Source organism: Sturnira hondurensis, unplaced genomic scaffold (assembly GCF_014824575.4).
Source record: "Sturnira hondurensis isolate 20B ecotype Veracruz unplaced genomic scaffold, ASM1482457v3 Scaffold0023357, whole genome shotgun sequence".
In the NCBI taxonomy this organism is placed as follows: domain Eukaryota; kingdom Metazoa; phylum Chordata; class Mammalia; order Chiroptera; family Phyllostomidae; genus Sturnira; species Sturnira hondurensis.
This window is the reverse complement of record NW_028095988.1, coordinates 738597-758317: the sequence shown is the minus strand read 5'-3', so window position 1 is coordinate 758317 and position 19721 is coordinate 738597. Positions and strand designations below refer to the sequence as shown.

Here is a 19721-nt window from a genome sequence, read left to right as displayed (position 1 = left end):
GAGTTGCCAGAATAAAGTCACTAAGTTTACCAGCACACTTTTAAACATGGGAAGAATCGTAACCTAAGTAAATCCTACCTTTGCTGATTACTAGGCGTCTAATCTTCCTCCTTAAACTTCAACCACACAAATCTGCTTCAACTCCTGTCCTGTCCTGTATGATATTTTAGTCACTTCACATCATCCTGAAGAGGAAGCAATGCACACTCCATAGACAGTTTATAAACTTCAGAATACAGCATATGAAAGAAAAGGATTGCAGGTCAAGATGGAGGCATAGGTAGACACACTGTGCCGCCTCACACAAGCGAAAAAAGGACAACAACCAATTAAAAAAACCAGAACTGCCAGAAAATCAACCTGTGTGGAAGTCTGACAACTAAGAAGTTAAGGAAACATTCATCTAGACTGGTAGGAGGGGTGGAGATGGGCGGCCGGGCAGAGAGGACTCCCAGGAAGGCAGCAGCTGGCAGAGCAGGCAGTTCCACATTTGCATGTGGATAAACTGGTGGGAACAACCGGGGAGTGAGACAGACCATGCAACCCAGGGTTCCAGTGCAGGGAAATAAAGCCTCAAAACCTCTGACTAGAAAAACCTGTGGGAGTTGTGGTGGCCAGAGAAACTCCCAGCCTCACCAGAGAGTTCGCTGGGGAGATCCATGGGGTCCTAGCATATACACAAACCACCCACCCAGGAATCAGCACCAGTAGAGCCTGATTTGCTTGTGGGTACTGGGGAAAGCAGCTGAAAGCCTTGGAGAACCAAGCAGGTGGAATGGTTCCCTCTCTGACCAAGCCTCCTCCACATACAGTGCCACAACTCAGGCACATGGGTTGCCCTGCCCAGAAGAATACCTAAGGCTCCACCCCTTACTACATAAGAGGTGTGCCGAGACAAGAAATACAGCCAAAATGATAGAACACACCAAAGCTCCAGGAAAAATACAACTAAGCCATGAAGAGATAGCCAACCTATCAGATACAGAGTTCAAAACACTGATAATCAGGATGTTCTCAGAAATGGTTAAATATGGTCACAAAATAGAGGAAAAAGTGAAGGCTATTAAAAGAGAATTAAGGGAAAATCCACAGGGAACTAATACACAGTGACAGGAAGGAAACTGGGACTCAAATCAATGGTTTAGACCAGAAGGAAGAAATAAAAATTCGACCAGAGCAGAATGAAGAAACAAGAATTTTAAAAACTGAGGAGAAGCTTAGGAACCTACAGGACAACTTTAAACATCTAACATCTAACTTCTAACATCTGAATAATGGGTGCCAGAAGGAGAAGAGGAAGAGCAAGAAATTGAAAATTTATTTGAACAAATAATAAAGGAGAACTTCCCCAATCTGGCAAAGGAAATAGGATTCCAGAAAGACCAGACAGTCCCAAAGAAGTTGGACCCAAGGAAGCACACACCAAGGCACATCATAATTACATTACCCAAAATGAAAGAGAAGGAGAGAATCTTAAAAGCAGCAAGAGAAAAGGAGACAGTTACCTACAAAGGAGTTCCCACAAGACTATCAGCTGATTTCCCACAAGGTACCTTGCAAGCAAGAAGGAGCTGGAAATAAGTATTCCAAGTCATGAAAGGCAAGGACCTACATCCAAGATTACTCTATCCAGCAAAGCTATCATTTAGAATGAAAGGGCAAATAAAGTGCTTCCCAGATAAGGTCAAGTTAAAGGAATTCATCACCTCTAAGCCCTTATTATATGAAATGTTAAAGGGACTTATCTAAGAAAAAGAAGAAGATCAAAATACGAATAGTAAAATGACAACAAACTCACAACTATCAACAACTGAACCTAAAAAAAAAAAACAAACTAAGAAAACAACTAAAACAGGAAGAGAATCAGAGAAATGAAGATCACATGGAGGATTATCAGTGGGAAGCAGGAGGGGAGAGAATGGGGGAAAAGGTACAGGGAATAAGTAGTATAAATGGTAGGTACAAAATAGACAGGGGAGGTTAAGAATAGTATAAGAAATATAGAAGCCAAAGAACTTATGTGTATGATCCATGGATATGAACTATAGAGGGTAATGTGGGTGGGAGGGGAGGTGCAGGACAGTGGGGGGGAAGGGGGGGAGTGGCACAACTGTAATAGCATAATCAACAAAATATATTTTAAAAAAGAAAATTATCACAGATACTGAAGTAATGCTCGTTTAAAAATCTAGTTTGGAAATATGGTGATTTAAAAGATTTAGAGCATTCTGATCTAATTGTTTTTCAACAGCTTCTAAATTCTATGATCCAAACTTTTAAATTTTGAACTCTTATAACTGATTTACCATAAATGACCCAAAATAGCTGCTGCAATTTTTAGAAAAAAGAGCAAAGTAGGAGGGATCACAATACCTGATATTAAACTGTATTACAAGGCTGCTGTAATCAAAACAGCCTGGTACTGGCATAAAAACAGAGAGATAGACCAATGGAACAGAACACAGAGCCCATAAATAAACCCAAGTCTCTATGATCAATTAATATTTGATAAAGGGGGCAGCAACATAAAATGGAGCAAAAAATAGCCTCTTCAACAAATGGTGTTGGGAGATCTGGACAGCTACATGCAAAAAAATGAAACTTGAGCACCCATTTACACCATACATAAAAATAATTTCAAGGTGGACAAAAGACTTAAATATAAGTCATGACACCATTAAAGTCCTAGAGGAAAACATAGGCAGGAAACCTCAGATATTTCATGCAGCAACATTTTCACTGATATATCCCCTACAGTAAAGGACATAAAGGAAAGAATAAACAAATGGGATCTCACCAAAATAAAAGGCTTCTGCAAGGCTAAAAAAAAAACAGTATTAAAATAAAAAGAGAACCAAATGTATAGGAAAACATTTGCCAATGATATCTCAGACAAGAGTTTAATCTCCAAAATGTATCAAGAACTCACATAACTCCGCTCTAAGAAGACAAGCAACCCAATTAAAAAATGGGCAAAGGACTTGAACAGGCACTTCTCCAAGGAGGACATACAAAGGATCCAGAGACACATGAAACGATGTTCAGTATCACTAGCTATCAGAGAGATGCAGATTAAAACCACAATGAGATACCACTTTACACTGGTCAGAATGGCCATCATAAACAAAGCAACAAACAACAAGTGCTGGAGTGGTTGTGGGAGAAAAGGGGACCCCAGTATACTGTTGGTGGGAATGCAGACTGGTACAACATCTAATGGAAAACAGTATGGAACTTCTAAGAAAACTAAAAATAAATTGGCTTTTTGACCCAGCAATTCCACTACTAGGATTGTATCCTAAGAACCCTGAAACACCAATCCAAAAGAACCTATGCACCCCAACGTTCACAGCAGCACAATTTACAATAGCCAAGTACTGGAAGCAACCTAGGTGCCCATCAGTAAATGAATGGATGAAAAAACTATGGTGCACTTACACAATGGAATTCTATGCAGCAGAAAGAAAGAAGGAGCTCCTACCCTTTGCAACAGCATGGATGGAACTGGAAAGCATTATGCTAAGCAAAATAAGCAAGGCAGTGAAAGACAAATACCATATGATCTCACCTTTAACAGGAATCTAATCAACAAAACAAACAAGCAAAATATAACCAAAGACACTGAAATAGAGAACAGGGGAACAGTGACCAGAGGGGAGAGGGGAGGAAATTTAAGGGGAAAAGGGTGAATGGTTTGTAGGAACAAGTATAAAGGACACATGGACAATAACAAGGGAAGGGTGTGGAAATGGGAGGGAGGTGGGGAGGGCTAGGGGTAAAATGTAGAAAACTGTACTTGAACAACAGTTAAAATAAAAATTTTTTAAATGAAATAAATAAAGAACACACTGCCAGTAAACAGAGGGGAGGGGGAGAGGGATAATGGTGGATAACAGGGGAAGGGCCGTCAAGGAACATATATAAAGGACACATGGACAAAGCCAAAGGGGGTAGGTTCAAGGGGGAAAGGTGGGGATGGGTGGGGTGGACGGCCATGGTTGGGTAAAAATGGAGACAACTGTATGTGAACAACAACAAAAAATGTTTAATAGAACTTATAAAGAACTGCAAAATATACATATACAAATGTGTAGGGGGGCACATGTGTGTACCTTTTCATTATTTTTTCTAAATGTCAATGATACACTTCCTCTAAGCACTGAGATATTTCCCTCCACTGGGAAATGACTATTTTGGTCATGATAAAATAATTCTAGGTCTGCCCAGACTAGTGTAGCTCAGTGAGTTGAGCATTGTCCCACAAAGCAAAAGGTTGCCAGTTCGATTCCCAGTCAGGGCATGTGCCTGGGTTGCAGCTAGCTCACAGGTTAGGGGTATGCAAGAGGCAATCAATGGATGTCGCTGTTGCACATCAAGGTTTCTCTCTGTCTCTTTATCTTTCTCTTCCCCTTTCTCTAAAAAATAAAAAATAAATAAAATCTTTATCTTAAAAAAGTAATCCTAGGTCTTATGTAAAAGTTCTATGATAAACCTGCCAACTTTAGTTTCCACAGAGATAAAGTTCTAAGCAAAAGCCAGATGAATTTGCTGTGCTCTTTGATGGAATTCATACTATGTTAAATCATAGTTTCTTAGCCCTAGAATGTACCTTTCACTCTAGTTCTGTTGAGTGCCCAAATTTTCAGGTAAGAAAGTGGTAGAGACATAATTTCAGGTGTGGGTATGAAAAGAAAATATTTAATTGCCATTAAATATTTTTACATACCTGCAATCCACTAAAAGATGGAACAAAATAAACTCCTTCAGAATCTTTCAAACTTTTGGCCATTTTTTCAGTCTCAGCAGCATCCGTGAAAAGATCTGTGAACACAAAAACAAATAAACAAACAAAAACTTTAAAACAAAATGAAGGTGTTGGGGAAAGATAAAGAATTATTTTATATGGCTAGTGTCTACCTGCACCAACATTTATTATAAATTTAATATGAAAGGTTACTCACCTGAAAGGGCCAACACAAAAGCCAATCTGCTCTCATACTATCTGGGTTATATGAGAACCAGTTGATAATAATTATAAATTTTACTAAAACTGAGAGTTATCAGAACCATAAGTCACATTCACTTGGTCAAAAGGTCCAGATACCGCATCAAAATGTCTGTAGCACTTTAAAAACTAATATTAAAAAGAAAACATTGGTTTTGAAATCTGTACTTACAAAATATCATGTTCAAATATCTAAATTTTTAAATCAGAATGTGGAAAACATACTAGAAGGCTGGTTTAAGGAACATGTTTGGTAACAGATGAAGAAATGGGAAAAAATCTAGTTTATCCACATTCTTTACTGATTGTTTCATTCCTGTTTGAAGAATTATCTTTGTCTGAATAATCTTTCACTTAAACTGTCTCAAAGGAGCTTATTGATGAAGAGTCTTTGGGGGTAAATAGACCTTATTCCGTCTCTCCCACTGAATACAATTAAGACTCCTGGACAGGCCCTGGCTAGTGTGGCTCAGTGGATTGAGTACCAGCCTGTGGACCAAAGGGTCACCGGTTTGATTCCCAGTCGGGGCACATGCCTGGGCTGTGGGCCAGGTCCCCAGTGGCAGACACAGGAGGCGACCACATATTGATGTTTCTCTCCCTCTCGTTCTCTCTCCCTGCCTCTCTCTAAAAATAAATAAATAAAACCTTTAAAAAATCCTAGATGGAACTCAGACAAATGACCTAAGGGCCAGACAAATAACCCAGCAGGCCAACAGTGGAACTCTCTCAATACCAGCCAAAATTTCCCTGCTTTTTCACTTCCTCAGCTATATCCTGGCCTGGACTCAGAGACAGCCTGAAACCAGAAATGTGGGTCTACACAATGGGTGCAAATAAGCCTCACCTTCCTGGTCTGAGGAGCAGGAGTCAGAGGTCTCTACAGAACACAGAGTAGGGGAATTACCCTATATTATGTGTGTGTGTGTGGTTTTTTTTACATTCTACCTGAACAAGAGAAGAGGAAGGGAGAGAATAGAGCCTCAGGGATCAGTAGGAAAATGTCTAATATTTATCATTTATATTCCAGAAGAAGACAAACAAATGTACATCTGAAAAGCTATTTGAAGAAAAAATATGTCTGTAGACTTCCCACAGAACAGTAAAATGAACTATTGGTCACATACAAAAACATGGGCTGAATCTCAAAGATATTATGCTGAGTAAAAGAAATGATCCCAATTGATTACATACTTAGTGAATCCAGTCAATGTATATGATATTTTGGAAGAGGTAAAAGTGTAGGGGTAGAGAAAAGATTAATTGCTGCTAAAGATTAGTTTGGGATGGGGACTGACTAGGAGGCGTGACACCAGGTAATCTGGGGGATGATGAAAATGTTTCATGCGACAGCCATGTTCCTGATTGTGGTAGTGGTCACTCAGTCGATACAGTTCTTAAAACCAGTAGAACTACACACCAAAACACCAAACCAAACACAACCACTATAAACAGATAGATACAGTATATGGATATAGATAGATATAAAGGCAGATTGAGTATGACTGTGGTTTCACAGATGTATATTTTGTTAACATTCATTGAACGCTTTAAGAAGGTAAATTTATTATATGTAAATTAAACCTCAATACAGTAGATTTAAAATACTTTTTCTAAAATTAAGAAAGGAGATTCAACTTTACTCATAATAAGAAAAACACCATTTAAACATCGACATGTTATTTCTCACCCATCTAGGTTGGCAAAAATTCAAATGTGTGCCAGTACTTCTACTTCAGCCCTCAACTTCTGCAGTTCACCCAACAAGGTCATTTGATTATGCAAAAGATACTATGAAAAAGGAGGCTATGGGGAAACAGTCACATACATTTCTGGTGTTAATGCAAAATGAAACAACTCCTATGGAGGGGAATATGACAATACAGTGTATCTAACAAAGCAACAATGCATTGGTTCTCTGATACAGCAATCCTACTTCTGGGAATTTATTCTTAAGACACACCTCCAATGACATAAAACACATTATGTGCAAGGTTATTACAGTATTATTTGTGCTTTCAAAAGATCGGAAACTTTTCAAATGTCCAATATTGGCTCTTTGCTGGCTGAGCTGTGCACATACATATAAAGAAGAGCTATGACACTGTGAAAAAGAATGAAGATCCCTGCAAACTGATATGAAGCAACTCCCCAAATACATTTTTATGTAGAAATGGCACACACAGATTACCTTTTATACAAGCATATCAGGAAAAATAAAGCATGCATGCATCCTCATGCTTTCGCACAAAGAAACAGAAGGAATAAACCAAAAACAAATGAACTGACTATCAGAGGTAGGGAGATAAGATGAAGAGACCAGGGAGCAAGTCAACTCCTCAGAGCACACCTTATGGTTGTGACTTTGGGAATCACATTAAAATTCCACATTAACAAATTAAATGTTTTTAAAAAGGATGCAGAGAGAGGTAAATGCTAAGACTGAATGATAACAGAAACAAATGAACCTAATTCTATTTCAAATTAATAAAATCACTGAGCGGAGAAGAAAAAGAACTAATCCGAGTAACTTTTGAAGAATGTGCTTTGACCATATTACCTTGATATAAAGAAAAAACACCCCAGTAAATAATCATGAACAAATGTTACTTGTTGTATTGGTATGGGTCTAGTAATTCTGAAACTATTTTGAGTATATTTGAAGATTCAGCAAATGAGTATACAATATTAATGTTGTTGGGAGCCAGGTTCTCAAAATAGAAAAAGGGAGAGAAAAATATAGAAAAATGAAAGACAAACAAGAACTCTTAGAAGCTAGACTGGAATTGGAAGTACAATATAAACTCAATGATTTTTTACACATGCACTCTTGTGTATGCATTTCTTTCTCTCTCTCTCTCAAACACACACATACACACACACGCACACTTCTAGCTTTGTTGTAAGGGCTTAGAAGCAATGACACTTCATTATTGTTTTAAAATGCCATTTCCCACTAAAGAGCATAAGGAGGACTCACTAGAAAAGTGCCTAATTCCAGAACAATGGTGGGAAAAACACAAGATGAGCTCTTGTGCCAAAAACTAAAAAACTAGGAATGTTCTCAGAAAATAATAAACATAGACATTTAAAAGGTACAAGCCAGTTCTGGCCATGATGGGTACGTAGCTGGAAATGCTTAGCTTCTTTGCACAGCCAAAAGACAGATAACAACTAGCTTAAAAACAGAAAACAACCAGAAATGCCAGAAAATCAAACTGCACAGAACTCTGACAACTAGGGAGTTAAAAGAAACATTCATCCAGACTGGCAGGAGATGTGCAGCTGGAGAGGCAGAGAGGATGTGTGGCAAGGCAGAGGTGGGGGCTGGCTAACCAGTTGGTCCCACATTTGTGCGGGGATAAATAAGGAAGAACAACAGGAGCGAGACAGACCATGAAATCCAGGATTTCAGTGCTGTGAAATAAAGACTGAAAACCTCTGGCTGTAAATCCATTCAGGGGTTGCAGTGCTGGGAGAAACTCCCAGTCTCACAGAAGAGTCCATTGAAAAGCCCCACAGGGCCCTTGGATGTACACAAAGCCACCCAACCAGGAATCAGCACCTAAAAGGGCACAATCTGCTTGTGAGGAATGACTAAAGTGACAGAAAGCAGGGCAAGAGCTGAGCAAGTAGCATTGCTCCCTCTTAGACCCCTCCTACATATATAGCACAACAATGTAGCAAAAAGGGTTGCCGAAATCTGGTAAATACCTAAGGCTCCACCTCCTACTACATAATAGGTGTGCTGAGACAAAGAAATACAGCCAAAACAATAGAACACACCAAAGCTCCAGGAAAAATACAGCGAAGCCATGAAGAGATAGCCAACCTATCAGATGCAGAGTTCAAAACACTGATAATCAGGATGTTCACAGAAATGGTTGAATATGGTCACAAAATAGAAGGAAGAGTGAAGACTATGCAAAGAGAATTAAAGGAAAATGCACAGGGAACAATTGAACAGTGACAGAAAGGAAACTGGGACTCGAATCAACAATTTGGACCACTAGGAAGAAATAAACATTCGACCAGAACAGAATGAAGAAATAAGAATTCAAAAACAGAGGAGAGGCTTAGGAACCTCCAGGACAACTTTAAACGTTCCAGCATCTGAATTATAGGGGTGCCAGAAGAAGAAAAGGAAGACCAAGAAATTGAAAACTTAATTGAACACATAATGACGAACATCCCCAATTGGCAAAGGAAATAGGATTCCAGGAAATCCAGGAAGCTCAGAGAATCCCAAGGAAGTTGAACCCAAGGAAGCACACACCAAAGCACATCATCATTAAGTTACCCAAGATGAAAGAGAAGGAGAGAATCTTAAAAGCAGAAAAAAGAAAGGAGAGAATTATCTTCAAAGCAGTGTCCATAAGACTAACAGCTGATTTCTCAAAAGACACCTTGCAGACAAGAAGGGGCTGAAGAAAGTATTCCAAGTCATGAAAGGCAAGGACCTACATCCAAGATTGCTCTATCCAGGAAAGCTATCATTTAGGATGGAAAGGCAAATAAAGTGCTTCCCAGATAAGGTCAAGTTAAAGGAGTTCATCACCACCAAGCCATTCATTCCCTGCTAATCTGCCATCCTTTAATTCTGGCCTGTAAGGGATGACTTACCTAGTTGTTGAGCCCATTTTATGGCAGTACCGGTGTCTCCTGCATTTCCTTCAGCTAAGCATACAACCTCTGGCCCAATCTTCCACCCAATTAACGGATAAAAGCCTTAAAAACAAACAATGTAATTAACATAGTAAATAATTCACTGCAGAGTCATCTGCAATGGAATAATTTAATTAGCCAAAAAATAGCAAAGTGGCTGTGAAGTCAGAATGCCTGGGGTCAAATCCCAGTCTGCTCTCTGTTACCAGTTGTGGTCTTAAAAGGTTCTAACCTCTGGGCCTCAGTTTCCTTGACTAAAATGGTCTACCTCAGAGAGCTGCCTCAGAGAACAAACTGAATGAACACATTAAAAGAATTTAGCACAATGCCTGGCATATAATACAAATAAATATTAGCTTTGCATATCAATGTTTCTGGAAAAACAGAAAGAATATTTTAACTGGAAAATAAAAGGTTATTATGAGATTGGTTTGCTTGAGAACTGTCGCATCTATTGCATTTATCTGTGGTTTCTAAACTAGGCTGCTAAACAGGAACAATCTCATATAATGGTCAACATTTTTTTATCTTCCATTTTCCCTCTTAGGGAAAAAGGAAGAGCCTCAGTGAGGATGGAAGGTGGGTAAAATATTTTCAAATCCGCCTCTTCGTAACCATGTTAAGGGACTAGAGGCCAGACTAAGAACCCGCAGCTACCCTGGGTAGTTAGACAGATTTCTTGATTTATATGTCCCAGAATTTCTCCCATCAGAGAGAACAAATTCTTAATATGCAGGGACCACTATTTGAGAACTATCACCTCCAAAAAATTCACAAAAAGAAAGTAATTTCTTACATATAAAATATATTTTAGAGGCCTAGAAAGATGTTTAAACATATATAACATTATAGGTAAATTTTTGGAAAGCTAACCAAAATACCCTAATCCTTCTGAATTTTTTCTATAACATCTCTCTCATTTTTATGTTTTTAATTTAGAGACAAAAGTGAAACGGGGACTGTCTCTAAGAATAATAATGAAAAGTATGTTAAAGAATATCCTTAATATAAAATGGGAAAATAGTATTATAAAATGTGAATATGCAAAAGTGGCATTTTATTAGTAAAAAGGATATATTCTAATTACTTACCTCCAACATTCTGTTGAGGGTTATTTCCAGTATTAATATCCAAAAATGTCCCAGTTCCCATGGTTAATTTCACATCACCTGTTTGGAAACAGCACTCCCCAAACATGGCTGATTGCTGGTCGGCAACCTGACAAAAATGTTCAAATATAAGACCTTTGGGGCCTTAGCAGAGGACCACTTCATTGTATCCCACTGTCTCATTTAATGTGTTCTCATGGTTCAGCACTGTCTTCTCTTTTTTCCTTTTCCTTAAAAAAAATCTGGAGAAAACAGGAAGCAATAACTATAGGATGAGTCTCTCTGAGACTAACATTGTATGGATAATGAATGTGCCTCAAGAATTTTTAGTGGGCAATCTACTTCATGAGTTTTAAATATTAGAAGATTAAGGGATAATCTTAGAAATAAAGTCAGAATAAATATTATACAGAAAAAAAGCCCAAGGCTTTTGTTTACATCTTATAAGTGGTTTCATTCATTAGTCAAAATAATTGACCTCACAAATTTCTCTTTTAGTAAGAGTTATAAGGGTATGCTTAATTATATATCTCTATAAACCATACATTCTGTTAATATAGTTTAATGTAGATACATATACAGCAATATTTTAAGAACCCAAACTCATCTGAAGAACACCTTCTTACCAATATATAATTCTTCTAGACATACCTTCATTTAAATTTGAGCCTACCCCAAGATTAAGTAAGACTGATCCTCTTGAGCATCATCCTACAAACCACAAGGTCACCAGTTCAATTACCAGGCACATGCCTAGGCTGTGGGCCAAGTCCCCCATTGGGGTGAGGGGCATGTGAGAGGCAACTGATTGATGTTCCTCTCCGTCTTTTTCTCCCTCCCTTCCATTCTCTCAAATAAATAAATAAATAAATAAATAAATAAATACATCTTTGTGGGGGGAGAAAGAAAAGACAGATCCTCTCTAAATAACCAGGAATTTGTAACTTGAGAATTATATTCCCTTCCCCTCAATTTTTTCCTCCACCTGCTGTGACAAATGTCCACCTACGGACAGATGGCCTGCACTTCCTGCTTAAGCTATTACAGGAAATCCAAGGCAAGATCTACCCAGCCTCTCAAACCAGGTGGTAAATCTTTTGGGCTCTTGGAAGTTCTGACTCACTCATCCAGAGAATAAGGGTATCATCGAGAAAGAAACTTCAAACACCAAAAACAGCTAATTGTTCATTCTCCCACAAGTGTCTCTATTGGTAGATGCTGGCTAAGGATTTGTGAAATGTAAATACAACTAACTTCTTTATTTTAATTGCCCTATCATTATTTATGGTTATATTGTATTTAATACAAACTAAATATTGACCCTATTAGTATTTTTTTAAATCTCAGAGGATCAAATATAAACACACATTACTCAGAATACAACATTTTAAAAACATTTAATGGTTTCCTGAAACACAGTATGTAGTAGACAAGTCAGTAAAGGTTATAAAGTTCTTCTGTGATGGAAGATTCGCCCAACTGTCCCCTTCCCAGAATACAGAAAACACTTCTGGTTCTATACAAGGTATTTTTAACTTAAAAAGAAAAAAGATACTTTAATTTTATTCTGCAAGAACCTTTTTTTGTCTTATATCTAATCCCAACTAATCATGTACACTCATTTACTTTGTATTGTACAAGGAGAAACCCTCAAATTTTCTACTTACCAAGGCTGTTATTGGTATGGGCACACCAAATATCTCTTCATCCACTGATCCAAAATTGAAGCTTCAAATAAAATTGATTTAAAAGTAAGTTACAGCTCTAGGAATATTAATTTCAAAATCCAGCAAACTGTTTTTAGCATAAGCCAAAAAGTTATATAATATATGTTCATAAAGGTACCCCCCAAATGCAAATCAAATACTTTTTAGTTTTAAACCAAATGCTCTTCCTCACCAAAACTAAAAGAATTCAGGGACAGTTTTGTTGATTTCTATGTCCAATGTTTATTCTTACCTTGTATCTCTCACAGGAGGCAGGAGAGAAAGTGGTATCGAAAGCAGAGAAGTAATTGGGCCATTCCAACACATCTGAACATAAAAACAGGTCATCAGAATCCAAGTTAAATTACACAAAATTGATGATTTAAAAAGGAGAAAAAAAACCTTTACCTCATATGGGTCAAAAAGTCCAGTGGTACTTGCATTCGAAAAGTCTGTGGCAAATTCAGAACCTAAATTTACATCAGAAATAACCATTTACAGATAGTGTAACACCCATCCCTAGTTTATAGTTTAGGCCAATTTTTGCCTGAAAATCTGCCAAAATGTATATTGCCAGTGCAAGTACCCAAGCTAATCTTTATAAACTTTCATAACTTACAAAAGCACTCTCAAAAACATTGTCACATTACGATCCTTAAGTTTAAAAACCAGGAGAGGGGTTCACAGATGCAATGTGATTGCCTATAGTTATACCGAATTGCAAAGTGGGAGATTCGGTACTGAACTCAAATTTTAGTCTTGAAATTAAGACTGTTCCTCAGTTTTACATTTGAGGTTTCATCACAATTTTAAAATCACCCTCCTTTTCCAGCTAATCTGAAATTAATTTAGCTTTGTTACAAATGGTAGTTTCTAGGGTACCAAAGGGCAACATGTCTGGGATATAGGAAGAAAAAAAGTAACATCTACAATTTTGGGGTAAATCATTTCTACCAGTCAAACTTCAGTTATTTGAAGTAGATTTATCAGATCATCTTTACCTTTTGTGAGTTTATGTAACAACCAGGTATCAACAGTCCCAAAGCAGCAATTTTCTTCTTCAATTGCTTTTCGTACCTTGGAAACACAATAGCACAAAATCAATTCAAAAAGCCTAAATTATTAAGTGCATGATTAAGTGCCAATCAGTAAATATAACATAATCCCATTATGATAAATATTAATATATATATAGACAAAAATTTAAGAGTTCTAAGTAATTACTACAGGATATCAAATGTTTTAGTTTTAAATCAAGCATGTGTTACTTTTGTGATGAAAGATAAAGTACATATATATATTTTTTAGTTTAGACACACAAATATCTCTACATATAAATAGTCTAAAACAGGAGAGGGCACACTAATGGCCCTCAGGTCAAATGAAGCCCATTGCCTCTTTCTGTACAGCAAGGTAAGAATGGTATTTAAGTTTTTTATTAGTTAAAAAGAAAAAGAACAAGAATACTTTGTGACACATGAAAAGTATGTGAAATTCAAATTTCAGTGTCCCTATTAAAGTTTTAGTGGACACTGCCTTGCCCATTGTTTATGAATTATCTATGGCTACTTTTGCACTAAAATGGCAGAGTAGTTGTGACAGAAACTTTATGGCTTTCAAAACCTAAAATATTAATCTCTGGCATTTTTATAAAATATATTTGCCAATTCTTAGGGCAAAGCATGCCAAAGGAAACAAATGTATCAAAATGTCCTTAAACTAGCTAATAAAAATGTTTGTTAGGATATTATAACATACCGGAAAATAATTTCCTAAATCATAATTTATCACCTATCCAACTCTTACTTGTCCTTCAAGACTAACATTTCCTGGCTTTGTTCACCCAGCATTCTAGGACTGATCTCCACACAGCCATTATTGCACAGCATCATTACTTCCCTACCAGACCACAAGCTCCTTAAGGGCATTCACACTTATAACCTCAATGCCAGGAGGGTTTCTGGCACATAGCAGGTGTTTAAAAATGCTTGCTAAATAAATAACTGAGATAAAAAGACTAACAAATGGAGACATTTAAGATGAATTATATTTTAAGAGTGGAAAGAACCAATAAAATTGAAAATGCATGATATGAGTTCCAGAAAAAGAGGTTATTTGTAGATTAATTATAACAAGTATTTTTTATTGTGCAAAATAGTTTTTTTAACTTTTTAAAAGTTTTGTTTATTTGTTGTTCAAGTACAGTTTTCTGTCCTTTACTCCCATCCCAGCCTGCCCACCTCCAGTGCTCCCAACCTCCCTCCCATTTCCACTCCCCTTAGTTTTTGTCCATGTGTCCTTTATACTTGTTCCTACAAACCATTCACCTTTTCCCCTGAAACTCCCTTCCCTTTCTCCTCTGGTCCCTGTCAGCCTGTTCTCTATTTCAGTATCTTTGATCATATTTTGCTTGCTTGTTTGTTTTGTTGTTTAGATTCCTGTTAACGGTGATATCATATGGTATTTGTCTTTCACCGCCTGGCTTGTTTCACTCAGCATAATGCTTTCCAGTTCCATCCATGCTGTTGCAAAGGGTAGGAGCTCCTTCTTTCTTTCTGCTGCATAGAATTCCATTGTGTAAATGTACCATAATTTTTTGATCCATTCATTTACTGCTGGGCACCTAGGTTGCTTCCAGCTCTTGGCTATTGTAAATTGTGCTGCTATGAATATTGGAGTGCATAGGTTCTTTTGGATTGGTGTTTCAGGGTTCTTAGGATATAATGCCAGCAGTGGAATTTTGAGTCAAAAGGCAGTTCCATTTTTAGTTTTTTGAGGAAATTCCATACTGTTTTCCACAGTGGATGCACCAGTCTGCATTCCCACCAACATTCACTAGGGTTCCCTTTTCTCAACATCTTCTCCAACATTTGTTGTTTGTTTTGTTTATGATGGCCACTCTCACTGGTGTGAAGTGGTATTTCATTGTGGTTTTAATTTGCATCTCTCTGATGGCTAGTGATGCTGAGAATCTTTTCATATGTCTTTGGGCTCCCTATATGACCTCCTTGGAGAAGTCTCTGTTCAGGTCTTTTGCTCATTTTTTAATTGGGTTGCTTGTCTTCTTAGAGTGGAGTCATGTGAGTTCTTTATATATTTTGGAGATTAAACCTTTGTCTGAGGTGTCATCTACAAATACATTTGCCCATATAGTTGGTTGTCATTTGATTTTACTGCTGCTTTCTTTAGCCATTCAGAAGCTTTTTATTTTGATGAGATCCCATTTGTTTATTCTTTCTTGTATGAACTCTGCTCTAGGGGACATATTGATGAAAATATTGCTGTGTGAAATATCTGAGATTTTCTTGTTTATGTTCTCCTTCAGGACTTTTATGGTGTCACAATTTAAATTTAAGTCTTTTATATATATAAGACAGAAACCTGTACTTGAACAAGAATTAAATAAAAATTATATTTAAATAAATAAATAAATAAATAAATAAATAAAGAGAATTGATATCCACACAAAAAAAAATTTAAGTCTTTTATCCACCTTGAACTTATATTTTGGTGTGGTGTAGTTGGTGAGCAAGTTTCAATTTTCTTGCATATAGCTGTCTACATCTCCCAACATTGTTTCTTGAAGAAGCTATTTTTACTCCATTTTATGCTTCTGCCCCATTTGTGAAATATTAATTGACCATTGAGACTTGGATTTATTTGTGGACTCTCTATTCTGTTCCATTGGTCTATGTGTCTGTTCTTATGCCAGTACCTGGCTTTTTTCATTACAGTGGCCTTGTAATACAGTTTGATATGAGGTATTAGGATCCCTGCTACTTTGCTCTTCTTTCTCAAAATTGCTACAGCTATTTGGGGGTAGTTTATGGTTCCATATAAATTTTTGAAATGTTTGTTCTGTATCTGTTAAGTATGCCATTGGTACTTTAATAGGGATTGTGTTGAATGTATAAATTGCTTTGGGTAGTATGGATGTTTTGATGATGTTAATTCTTCCAGTCTCTAAGCATGGTACATGCTTCCTTTTGTTTGTGTCTTTCTTAATTTCTTTCTTCAGTGTTGTATAGGTTTCCGAGTACAGATCTTTTACCTCCTCGGTTAGGTTTATTCCTAGGTATTTTATTTTTCTTGTTGCTATCTGAAATGGAAATTTTTCCTGATTTGTTTCTGATATTTCATTGTTGGTGTACAAAAATGCATTTGAATTCTGAATACTGACTGTGTATCCCACTGTTTTGCCAAATTCCCTTGTTAGGTTGAGTAGTTTTTTTTACTGGAATCTATAGGATTTTCTCTGTACACTATCATGTCATCTGCAAACAATGACTGTTTTACTTCCTTCTTTCCAATTTGTATGCCTTTTATTTCTTTTTCTTGTCTGATTGCTGTGGCTAGGACTTCCAATATTATGTTGAATAGGAGTGATGAAAGCAGACTCCTTGTCTCGTTCCTGATATTAGTGGGAAAGCTCTAAGTTTTTATCCATTGAGTATGATGTTGGCTGTAGGTCTCTTGTTTACGGCCTTTATTATTTTGAGGAATGTACCCTGTATTCGCACTTTGCTGAGTGTTTTCATCATAAATAGGTGTTGTGCATTATCATATGCTTTTTCAGGATCTATTGATATGATCATGTGAGTTTTGTCTTTGGTTTTGTTTATGTGATGTATTATGTTTATTGATTTGCAAATATTGTGCCATCCTTGTATCCCTGAGTCGGATCCCACTTGATCATGGTGTTATGATCTCTTTAATGTTTGGCAATTGGCAATTTGCCGATATTTTGTTGAGGATTTTAGCATCTATGTTCTTCAGTGATACTGGCCTGAAGTTTTCTTTCTCTGCTGTGCCTTTATCTGGTTTTGGATTAGGGTGCTGCTGGACCATAAAAAGAGTTTGGGAGCCATCCATCTTCTTGAATTTTTTGGACTAGTCTGAGAAGGATAGGGGCTAGCTCTTCCTTAAATGTTTTGTAAAATTCTCCTGTGAAACTGTCCAGTCCTGGTCTTTGTGAGTCTGGAGTTCTTTTATTACTGTTTCAATTTTGTCAGCTGTTATTGGTCTATTCAGGGTTTCTTCTTCTTCATTCAGTTTTGGAAGATTATATTTTTCTAGACATTTGTCCAATACACCTAGGTTTTCAAGTTTCTTGGCATATAGTTCTTTGTAGTAACTTCTTACAATGCTTTTTATCTCTCTGTTATTGGTTGTAATCTCTCTCTCATTTCTGATTGTGTTTATTTGAGTCCTCTCTCTTTTCTTGATGAGTCTGCTTAATGACTTGTCAATTTTGTATATCTTTTCAAAGAACCAGCTCCTGGATTTATTGAACCCTAGTATTGTTCTTTTAGTCTCCATGTCGTTTAATTCTTCTCTGATCTTGGTTCCTTCCTTCCTTCTTCTTGCTCTGGGCTGTCTTGTTGTCGTTCCTCCAGTTCCTGTAGATGTTGGGTTAGGTTGTTTCTTTGAGATGTTTCTATATTTTTTAGATAGGCTTGTCTCACCGTACATTTCCCTCTCAGGACTGCCTTTGCTGTTTCCCATATGTTTTGGACTGTTGTGATACATTTTCATTCGTTTCCAGAAAGTTTTTTATTTCTTTCTTGATCTCATTATTGAGCCATTCATTGTCTAATAGCATGCTGTTCAATCTCCATGAGTTTGAATGTTTTTGAGTTTTTTCCTTGAGATTGGTTTCTAGTTTCAGTCCCTTGTGTTCAGAGTAAATGCTTGATAAGATTTCAATTTCCTTGAACTGTTTGAGGCTTGTTTTGTGTCCTATCATGTCGTCTATCTTTGAAAATGTTCCACGTGCATGAGAAAAGAATGTGTGTTTTGCTTCTTTGGGATGAAAGGTAAGTTAAGTTAAGTCCATTTGATCTGGGGCACTGTTCAATGCTACAATATCCTCGTTGTTGATATTTTGTTTGGAAGATGTGTCCATTTTTGGTAGTGGGGTGTTAAAATCCCCTACTATAATTGTGCTGCAGTCAATATCTTTCTTGAATTTCTCCAAGTTTTTCTTTATGTATTTGGGTGCTCCTATGCTAGGTGCATATATATTTACAATGTTTCCATCTTCTTGATGGATTCTTCCCTTGAATATTGTGAAATGCCCTTCTGGGTCTGTTTTTATGGCTTTTTTTTAGTCTGTTTTGTCTAATATGAGTATTGCTACCCCAGCTTTTTTTCCTGTCCATTTGCTTGGAGTCTGTGTAGGTCTTTTGTTCTGAGGTGGGTCTCCTGTAGGCAGCATATGTGTAGGTCATGTTTTGTTATCCATTCAGGTACTCAGTGTCTTTGGATTGGAGCATTTAATCCATTTACATTTAAGACTTTTTTTCTTCCTTAAAGCAGTCTCTTTAGTATGTCTTGCAGTGCTGTTTTGGTGGAAGCATATTCTTTTTACTTCTTTTGTCTGGAAACTCGTTTGTTGTCCTTCCATTTTAATTGAGAGCCTTGCTGGATAAAGTAGTCTTGGTTGCAGGCCTTTGGTTTTCATTTCTTGGAATATTTCTTGCCATTCTCCTCTAGCTTGGAGCATTTCCACTGATAAGTCAGCTGCAGGTCTTATCAGGGCTCCCTTGTATGTTGCTTCCTGTTTTTCTTTTGCTGCCTTTAAGATTCTCTCTTTGCCTAGGAATTTTGCCATTTTAATTATGATGTGTCTTGAAGTGGGCCTCTTTGTGTTCCTCTTGATTGGGACTCTCTGTGCTTCCTGGAAAGGTGTTTTTCCTTCAACAGGTTAGGGAAGTCTTTAGTAATAGTTTGTTCAAACAGGTTCTTGATCCCTTGCTCTCTCTCTTCTCCTTTTGGAACTCCTCTGATGTAGATGTTGCTACACTAGATGTTGTCCTAGATGTAGGATCTCATACACTTTCTTCATTTTTAAAAAAATGTAGATGTAGGCACTATTTTTTTGTTCCTTTACTTTGGTGTTTTCCATGATCTTGTTCTCTAAATCACTGATTAAATACTCCTTCTCTTCTAACCTGCTTTGGATTCGGTGTATTCTTTATTTCTGATACTGTATTCTTCATTCTTTATGGCTGGTTCTTTTTTATGTTTCCTATGTCCTTTTAAATGCTTACTATCTCTTTAAGTTCTCACTGAAATCATCCATTCATTCTCCCCCTAATTTCTTTGAACATCCTTATAAGCATGGTTTTGAATTATGCATCTGGTATTCTGTTTGCTTTCATTTTATTTAATTCTCTTTTTGGAGACTCTCATTCTTTCAACTGGGGCATGTTTCTTTGTCTCTTCATTTTCTCT

General features: G+C 37.0%; 1 protein-coding gene across 2 annotated transcripts in view; it reads right to left on the bottom strand.

Moving 5' to 3' along the window:
* The window catches only part of GK5 (glycerol kinase 5), a 94799-nt gene that overhangs the window by 11335 nt on the left and 63743 nt on the right, over positions 1-19721 (bottom strand). For both annotated transcript variants that reach the window (XM_037037479.1, XM_037037480.1), the window contains exons 6-12: positions 13487-13562; positions 12894-12955; positions 12739-12812; positions 12447-12507; positions 10762-10888; positions 9629-9733; positions 4727-4821 (exon numbers count right to left, since the gene is read on the bottom strand). In XM_037037479.1, coding sequence (XP_036893374.1) covers positions 4727-4821; positions 9629-9733; positions 10762-10888; positions 12447-12507; positions 12739-12812; positions 12894-12955; positions 13487-13562 — 600 coding nt within the window. The remainder of the gene's footprint in view (positions 1-4726; positions 4822-9628; positions 9734-10761; positions 10889-12446; positions 12508-12738; positions 12813-12893; positions 12956-13486; positions 13563-19721) is intronic.